At 37.7% G+C, this 10077-nt stretch overlaps 1 protein-coding gene across 1 annotated transcript; it reads left to right on the forward strand.

Annotated features, from left to right (window-relative positions):
• The first annotated feature begins 1428 nt into the window (after positions 1-1428).
• LOC121420487 (PIH1 domain-containing protein 2-like) lies at positions 1429-9863 on the forward strand. The gene is made up of 4 exons (XM_041615141.1): positions 1429-1644; positions 3229-3352; positions 4843-5396; positions 7995-9863. Exons 1-4 carry the CDS (start codon positions 1456-1458, stop codon positions 8136-8138), a joined length of 1011 nt encoding a protein of 336 aa, XP_041471075.1. The 5' UTR covers positions 1429-1455; the 3' UTR covers positions 8139-9863.
• The last annotated feature ends 214 nt before the right edge of the window (positions 9864-10077 follow it).

Raw genomic sequence — 10077 nt, forward strand, 5'->3', positions numbered from 1 at the left:
TTGGAGACTGTCACGGCGACATCTCCGTTGGTGAGATAGGGCCTTTAGTGATATTATGCAAATGAGAGTGTCAGTGTCCCTCACCATTTCTTCTGTTTTTTATTGTTTGAATTACAATATTTTGATTTTTATTGATTGGACATTAAGGACCATCTTGCAAAAAAATGTGTTGAAACAATGGTAATTCCATATGTTCAAGGAAGAAGAAAACTTTGTTTCACATGAGAATGAGTGGAAAATCAGAATATTTCATATAATTAAATAAAGAAACAATAAGTGAAGTCATCAGTCCCCTCATTTGCATACTGACCAGGATGTGCATATTATTATCAAACTGCTTTGTGAAATTAAACAAAGATTTTTCAATGTCAAATCTTTCTTTTATTCCATCCAATTTTGAGGAAATTTTCAATATGCTTGTTGGATTTTCTCTTTTTATTCAAATCAATTTTTTTTGGGGTGGACTTGTCCTTTAAAGACCCAAGGTCTATCTTCATACATTGTTCATCTGTCATGGCAACAGCACTTCACCAGACCTTTTCACTGCATTCCATTCTCTCATTTCCCTCTGTCATGCTTCATAGTTTTCAATTCCTTAGTTCCAGTCCACATGGCCTCATTTTCTAGTTCTCATTAGTATTCAGTTCCACCTCATGATCACCCTTCTATGCCTTTAATTGGTTCCTATTTTTCAATAAGGTTAGTTCATTTTGTGGACCATACCACTTTCCTTTGTATTTGATTGGTTGAGTTGATAAAATGTGAGTGCATTGGCACATGTTATTTCAGAAGGTAAAGTCAGTGCTGACCTGTGCCGACCACAAAGAAACGTTGTTAGCCTAACAGAGGCTAGCGCTTGTTAGCTCAGTCACATTTTTCGGATTGTGAAGTCAAAACAGTTATTTGAATTTGAAAGCAATGCACTGTTGTAACATTAGGCATGGCTGCCATATGACCTGTTGTAACAGGGCTCCTGTTAGCGCATTGTCAGCGCTAACAACGCTTCAGTGCGGTCAGTACAGATGTACGTGTATATTGCCACTGAAAGTCTTGACCAGTGGAAAATGAGCAGCTTTTTTCAGTCGAGGCTATACTAAAAGCATCCTTTGTTACACCTTATGGAGGGTCCATGGATTGTCACTTGCGAGTGAGTTCCATATTCCGGGACATTTCAAGAAGAATTGCTACTATAGTAACTTTGCCATTGTATTACTTCCATGGAAAGCTTGATTGCATATTAGTAGCTGAACTCTATTTTAGTATGGTAGTTGTCCTAATGGCTGCTACAGTTGGTCCATACATGTGGCATGGTTGTACCTCTTGTGAAATGTCCCCCTGATTGTATAAGAATTCAATAATGTGCTACAGTTGTACATACATGTACATGTAGTTTTATTGCCTGCCTGTCTTTTATTTTAACACAGGCCTTCGAAATTGTCCAAACACCGCACGGTTATGATGGATATGGGACTAGGTGAAGATGGTGGGACACTGAAGCAAGCCTCTCATGTCTGGGCTATGCTTGATGAGATGGCCAGTTCTGATCCTGCGGCATACCAGAGATTCATCAAGAAAACCATGGAGGAAGGAAAAGAAAACATGGATCTTCCCAAGCCATTCGCCTGCATGAAGACATCTATCATTGTATGTATAGACCAGTTCGTAGTTACTTCATGGGCAATTTTGGTCAAATGACCTTTCATTTCTTTCATCATGATAGGCAGATTTCAAAGCAAGATATTACGTAAGCTTGCCTTACATAGCAGGATGAAGAAATTGAATAGACCAGGTGACTAGAATAGCACACCAATGAACACTTAATGAAGGTGTTTGTTGCATTCCTACTTTGAATGCATATCTTAGCATGTTGCACAATATACTTGACAAACTGTGAAATACCAGTCGTTCGTGGAAGCATTGTGTTTTTTGTGGATGTAAATGAAAACGACAATTCAAAAGAATATATGAATAATCAAGATATCAAAGTTGGTGCTTATCTCATTAGATTTTAAAGCACCATGTCACTTTAGTACAAATGACCTTCTTCTGATCATGCGTAGAATCTTTTGATCATGCGCAGAAAGGAACTACGAAATAATGGCTTATTTATTTCTATCAAAAGTCAATGGCCCTTATTCTGAAGTCGGGTTTAACTTAAACTCAGGTTTAAAGTTGTGGATTAAGTATGAACTGCCAATTGTTACATAAATCTCTAACAGTATTCAGCTCAATTGGCTCTCAAATCATTCATAAATGTCTCGGAAGTACTAATTGAGTGATTGTCTTCACCATTGATGAATCGGGAAATAGCACACTAAACATAAGAAACATACAACTATTAAAAACTTTGAGACTTTTGGCTTCCCATAATTTTAGCACAGAGTAAGACCATGGTCTACCGGTAAGTTAAACCTGACTTCAGTTTGAGTTTGTTTTCTGCAGCCTCCCTCTTTTTCATTCATTATTTTTCTTCCAATAAGAGTACATGGACTTTTCAAGTATTTCTTTATACTTTCACCACCCTAACATCACATTATTGGAACTCTCTACCTCCCCAAGTACATGAAGCCCACTCAATAGCAAATTACAAGCATCTATACATACTTTCTTTTTACTATTGAAGGGTATTGTGAATCATTAATTTCATGTGGCAGAATTCATGCACAGCAATGTCCATTTAGTGTAAAGTATGATATATCATAATCAGTATTTATATAGGATATTGTAATTTAAAGAGTCTCATATCAATGATTTGTTTGAATTCTTATGTAATTAATGATTCATTTAATTTAAAGTGCATAAACATATCTGCTGTTATATTTCATCTACATAGATCCCGTCTATGTTTTGGTTGTACATCAAAGTTTGTAGCTAGATCCCCTGCAGCTTCTAAAGGTTCAAACTTAGACGCAGTAGCCATGTTTTCCAGCCCTTTTGGGAGCTCTCTGAGATCAAATGTTATTTTTTCAAAATCTCCCATGTATAAATTCATCATTGATATTTCTATTTCATTCAGACCCCATCAATGTCTGTGTTGTATAGGTACATCAAGTTTTGTAACGAGAACAAGATCACCTGCACCTGTTACATGTTCAGACCCAGATGCAATAGACATGTTTTCCATCGCTGTGGGGGGGGGGGTTCTTTCATATTATCTTCAAAATGATCTCTTTATGTCCCCAAATCTCCCATATATGAATTCATCATTGATATTTCTACTTCATTCAGACCCCATCAAAGTCTGTGTTGTATATCAACCTGTGTAGCTGGAAGAAGATCCCTAAACCTTCTACTGATTCTGACCCCATTGCAGTGGCTACAGGACCTCTTGAAGATAGCAAAGATGCTACAGGTAAGAAAGGAAATCATACCTCCTTCATACCAGAGAAAAAGATACATGAGGGCTGGGGGCTACTTTCACCCAGATACATTTGTAATTCCGAAGCTTCGTCATTCCGAAGGTTTGGATATTCCGAAGGTTCGTTATTCCGAAGGTTCGTATTTCCGAAGGTTCCTAATTCTAACGGTTCGTTAGTCCGAAAACGAAATGAGGTTCGTAATTCCGAAGGTTCGTTAGTCCGAAAACGAGGTGAGGCTCGTAATTCTGAAGGTTCGTTAATCCGAAAACGAAATGAGGTTCATAATTCAATTCAAGAGGTTCGGAAGTCCGAAAACGAAATGATTAACGAACCTTATTTCGTTTTCAGACTAATGAACCTTATTTCGTTTTCGGAACAACGAACCTTCGGAACAACAAACCTTATTTCGTTTTCGGAACAAAGAACCTTTGGAACAACATACCTTATATCGTTTTCGGATTATCGAACCTTCGGAATAACGCCACAAATGTTCGGATTAACGAACCCTTTTACGTTTTCGGATTAACGAACATCGAGGTATAGGCAATTAACATGTTACAGAATTACGAACCTTCGGAATTACGAAGTGTAATCCTTTCGCCCCAAAATGCTAAAAAAAAAAATGCCCCAGAAAATCAAATATAGAGTCCTGGGAAATCCCCATTCATTGCAATGTTAAAGCTTCACCAATGTAAAAAGGTTTATAAAGCCAGTAAAAAGTTGTGAAAAGAAAAGTAAACCTTGAAAATGATAAAATGGATAATTAATTGCATGCTTCATACTGACTTTGTATGAATCTGAGCAGAATTACTTAGAGTAATTACAGTGTACTTCATTTATTTGCAACGGTCAGGACATTTTTTTTTATAAAGGAATCAGTGAAAATCTGTTGTGTATTGATGGTTGAACAAAGAAAAAAAGATGAATCTTCAAGATTTTAGTTCTAGATTTGATGACATGCCCAAAAGGCCTACACAAGGCACTCATGATCACCAAATAAAAACATACTGGTGTTTTAAATAAATTGTGTACCGGTAGTTTGCTCTTATAACCCTTCAAGCTAAACACAATGCAATGGAATATATGAATTTAAATTAATTATATAATTAGAGAATTCACACAGGACAATGACTTTGTTTACAATACATGTATGTAGTTTTCACATTTTCCTTATTTTCATGATAATACAATTTATCTAAATGCTGCATACATGTAGTATTACCCCCGGCTAATACTGAGTATTTGTTATATCAAGAGAAAAGGAAAATGTTCAGGGAGCCTAATTGGAGCAGGACAAACACCTATTAACAATTAGCTGTTCCTTCCAAGCGTATGTCAAGCCAGATTAGACAACATCGTTATTTGGCGCTGAATATTAAACAAAAGCAATGCAGCCCCTAAAATAGTATTGTGTTCAACCTGGCTGGATCTGTTACTGCTTTCTTGATTAAAATATCCTGTATTTTCATTTTATCATTTCCAGGTAAATACAGTGTTGTCCGATTGGCTTTCAATCCTTACGTTCTAGAAGAAAGTTTTCAAAATGATGTCGATCGTGACCTTCTGATCAACCTCGGAATGGACTATGTGGAGAATCAACACAAAGTTAAACTCTCCAGGTCGTACAAAGAGTGCCAAGGCCTCAAGTTCAAAGGAGACATCTCCACGTTGACATCGGCAAAGCGGTTCTTCGGGAAGCGGGAGAAGACGGAAGCAGAAATCTTGGAGGAGAACCTTGCGGGACTCAGCCCGGACACGCTCCTGGGGAAGATCCATGAACTGTCAAACCAGGACCTAGGGCAGTCAGAACTGGAGGACAAGCTGAAGGATCTTGCTGTAGGATCCACCAAAGATCCAGGTGGAGACAGAAAAGGTGGACTGATCCAGGAGATCTCTAGCACCAAGTTGGAGCTACCAGAGCCGGAGTACAGTCTTGATCTCCAGGAGGGTGATGAGAAGGGTCCCAGGAGACTTGAGTTGAGATTGGAGCTTCATGGTGTACAATCCGTCTCTCAGTGTGAACTGGACATCTCAGAGGTAACATATTATTGGCATACCAGAGAACTGATTCACGAAAAGTTTTGTCGGTTATTTTGATTTTGCTTCGAACCACTCACAGGACTTTCAGTGGCCCATGACATTGAAAATCACTGACTCGTTATTCTCCACTGGTCAACTGTTCACTGAAAATTAACAGTTTGATGATCTATATATGATGCACCACGCTGTACACCGGGGTACCGTAGTACCCCGGGGTACGGCGTTGTGCAGCGCCATCTCGTGTTGTAATAGTGTACAGTTACATTGTTGTCATGGTGATCACGGTCGTGGTACGATCGGTGCGACAATCATGACAATGAATGGGGACAATGATCACAATGCCTATTTCCTTTCTTTGATACAATCTAATGCCAATAATAGTAAACAAATTATACAGGTATCATTATTGAACAGTGAAGATTAGAACAGAACATGAAAATTAGAATAAAGTTATCATTTTCACGCATTAATTGTTACATGAGATCACTAAAAAGAAACAAAAATCTGTACAAAACATTAAAATATACTTGTACACATTTTTTGGTAACCCAGGGTACAGCGCAAAAAATAAAATAAATAATTCAACAAAATGGTGGATTATTATTTGGTACCCCAGGGTACCAAATACTGCATCATATACAATAGATATATCAACCCCATTTCTTAAAAGTTTAAATGTGTTGTATGGTAGGGGGTCCTAAAGCTGCGCGGGTCCTAAAGCTGCGCGGGTCCTAAAGCTACGCACCACTCATCGCGCATGCAGTTTTTAGTGGCAAATGCGCACTTTGTGTGGAATTGTGACTGCAGAGTGACGAACGATTCCTATTCAATTTTTTCTACATAGGCTGTAGTAAATCTCTAAATGCAGAGAACACCCACAACTGTTTTGAATTTTTGAGCTATATTCTCTTTAATTTCATATTATCCTATAATAGTATGAACATATTTTAGAAATTGAGGCACAGGAAATTCTATTTTTCTGCATGATAAATCGAGTGCGTAGCTTTAGGACCCCTTCTAACATCGGGCGGCGAATTCAAGAGGTGTTCGGAAAACACGGCGGGATTTTCGTATTAGTGAGTTTTGTGATATTTTGTTCTTGCTTAATGATCTTTAGAATATTTGCCACAAGTTAGCGACAGATAATTTGTTCAAATATTAAAATTGGCATAGTATGCAAAATGGTTTTTCCTCTAACTCCCAAAATAAAGTTCCAAATGTTCTAATATTTGGTATATAAACTCTTTTAGGTGTTCTATTCACATTTATGATTTATGTGTTACAATTTCTGTGTTTTTTCTACTTTTGTTTTTCATACTTTTTTCAATAAATTGTATATGGGACTCTTTTGAGATCATAAACAGCATAAAACCAATCCATTGAGGCCACCAAAACTTAACCCTATCTAGGCCGGGGTATTTTGGGAGTTCATATGGCCGGGGGGGGGGCCTCCCAGGCCCCCCCCCCCAAAGATCTCGGCCGTCGAGCGCGCGATCGCGCCGAAAATTGGCACGCGGGTTGCCTGGGGCATAATCTACAAGATTGTATAGAAATTTATTTCATGCAAATCACTATTAAGTGATTATGCTAATTTATGCGTAATTAGTATGCGAAATCATACTTTTTCCTCTAACTCCCTAAATAAAGCTCCAAATGTACTAATTTTTGGTATAGAAAATCTTTGTGGTGTCCTTAGCAAGTGTACATGAAAAAAATTGTGATATCAAATCATTTTTTTATGTATTATATTGTTTTTTGCAATTTCTTATGTATTTCTTTGTTTTTTGGACCTTTTGTTTTTCATTGTTTTTTCAATGAAATTTGTTGGGGACTCTTCTGTGATCATAAAAAGCATAAAATTAATACATATAGACTTGCAAAACTAAAAATAATCATACATTTATGAATTTTGGTTGGAAACACAATTTGCATTGACTTTGTACACGAAATCACGTTTTTGAGCAATTTTCGGTCTGACATGCACTTACATAATGTTGCGTAATTTCGGAACCACGTACCCGGGTGACGCAAAATTGGTCTCAAAAGTTGCGCAAGACTTGAAAGTAAAAAGTCAGCAAGCGGCGCGGTCAAAAAATTTCGCACGGCGAAAATATCGCGCGATTCGTTGAGGGGGGCCTCCGAGGCCCCCCCCCCCCCCGGCCTAGATAGGGTTAAAATAATCATACATTTATGATTTTTTTTGCTGAAAACACAATTTGCATCCAGTTTATACGTGAAATCACATTTTTGAGCAGTTTTTTGTCTGACTTGCACTTCAAAATGTTGCAGAATTTCGGGACCGTGTACCCAGGCATTGTGAAATTGGTCTCAAAAGTTGGGCAAGACTTAAAAGTAAACCGTCAGTGAGCGTTGCAGTAGAATATTGCGCGGAGAAAAATTTGCGTGAATCGGTAAGGTTAAAAGTATTGTTTTCACCTGTCAATGCATATAGTAATTGTGGATTTTCAATCTTGTCAGAAGAATTTCTGATGGTGGTGATGATGATTGTGATGATGACGATGGTGGTGATGGTGATAGTGGTGATGTTGATCTTGATCATGATAATTCAGATGTTTTCTATGTCTCATTTTTCAGGATGAAGTCAGCCTGTTTGTCGAGGGGAAGTACGACCTCCATCTACGTTTTCCAGAACTGATCTCCGAGTCTGACGCAAAGGCCAAGTTTTACAAGAAATCTTCAGTGCTGTTGGTCACATTACCAACCCAGAACCAGAGATGACATCATATGAGGAGGCTTTCACGGGTGAGTTAAGAGCCAAGACTGCTTGAGGCTGTCAAGTGTACATCTAATGCAGCAGAGATGGTTGACACGTCGAGAAGACCGTCGCTAACGGAACCCACAAAGATAACAGGTGTGCGCGTATGTTTATCATCGATTCAGAGAGTATCAAATGTCATGCCTTCCTCTAAAGGGCTTTCGCACCTGTGGCCCATAACATAAAGCTTAGTAAGATTTTCATCATAGAACTTTTTGTTATTGATCGCATAGACAATTATTTTCAATCATTTAAAATCAAGTGTACAAGTAAGCACAATCCTTTGTGTTACGGCACCCTGCACGTTCTAACGAGCCATTGTATTACGTAATTATAATATTATTTAGGTAGCAGTTCTTCATATCAATGTTTAATTGTCAGAAATAAATGTAGGATTACATTAACATGCTTAAAAGATTGAGGTGTACTCAAGGGTTATAAATCAATAATGACTACAGGAATTGTTGAAATAATATATGCTTAATAGCTGCTAAATACAGTGATTACATGTAGCTGGATCAATGAGGAAAATTTAGACATGTTTTAGATGTCAATTTTTATCCACTCTTTCCTATTTGTGATCGTTTCTGTTATGTAATGAAAGCCTGCTGGGATTGTGGCATACAAACTATCAGTCATTTAACTTGCTCCCGTTTGAGATGATGATGGTAGCTACATGTATTGTGCAGTAAATATTCAGTTCCATGTCTTAATCTAATAATACCCTCGATCAGAATTCGTATCCTCGTCGAAATAACATTCTATTATGAATCGGTTAAGATTCCAATGATATCTTATCGCGACCCAAACGTTGATCAATGCCACAAATTCGTGGGCTGAGATACGATTGAGTTTGTACCAATTGTAAGGCACTGAAAATCTTTAAACTTTGATGTAGATCCAGATTACCATTTTTGTCAAGTTCAACTAACTTCAAGTTTTGGCAACGTAATCGTCAGGACACAAGTTTGCTTGTACGGGACTATTCACTTCAGCACTGCGGATCTGTTTGAACTCGGAAACATGATTTTGGATAAGACTTCTCAATGCTTCTGTGTTATTTACTGTCTACCCTGTACTTTTTTAATATTGGGTAGAGTTTTTTTGGCGGGGGTTGTTGTAACACCTTATTATGCTTCATAGATTTAAGGCAGGAAAAGTGACACTTTTCGGTAAGTGAACTTGAGTAAATGAGAAATTTAATTATCGATCATCTGCTCACCCGCGATGACGACCGACGATAAACTCCAACACCGATATTGCATCATCAAAGGGAATGGATAATTGAGTGAAATCATGTGGACAAATGTCCTTTATCAATTGAGTCATGGGGGGGGTCTTTGGTGGAGACCCACCTCCAGTTTTCCTTATTTCTCTAGTGTAAAGGCCTTACTCCTGTTTTGCAGCAACTCTGCATCTCTTCCATTGATCTTTCATTTGAGCCAAGCTCCACTTCTGTCCATACTTATTAACAAATTGTTGATAAATCTTTTTCCATGCATTGATTTTCCTTGAATTTGTAATGTGATTTGTAGCCTTGTTGATTATGTGGATTCTATCTGCAATTAATTCAATCAAATAATTCTTGCAATTCTGCCAATTTGGTTTCCTGTCCCTCTTAATTCCTGTATCCTCCATGATTATTGATTAATTAATTAATACGCAACAAAAGTTTGTACTGAGCATGCTCAGAAATCATCCTCTAACTGAGAATGCTTAGTGACCATGGTTTAAATTTTAGTCCATGGAAACCATGGTTTAGTTAGTCAGCGTTGGTGAATACCACCAAGGTTTAAACCATAGACTAAAATTTAGCCCATGCTACATTTAATTAGTCCATGGTGTGATTTTTTTTTTTTTTATTGGTGCATCTTCCTGCATTGACCGCCAACTTCCACTCGG

The sequence above is a fragment of the Lytechinus variegatus genome, chromosome 8 (genome assembly GCF_018143015.1).
Source record: "Lytechinus variegatus isolate NC3 chromosome 8, Lvar_3.0, whole genome shotgun sequence".
Classification (NCBI taxonomy): Eukaryota; Metazoa; Echinodermata; class Echinoidea; order Temnopleuroida; family Toxopneustidae; genus Lytechinus; species Lytechinus variegatus.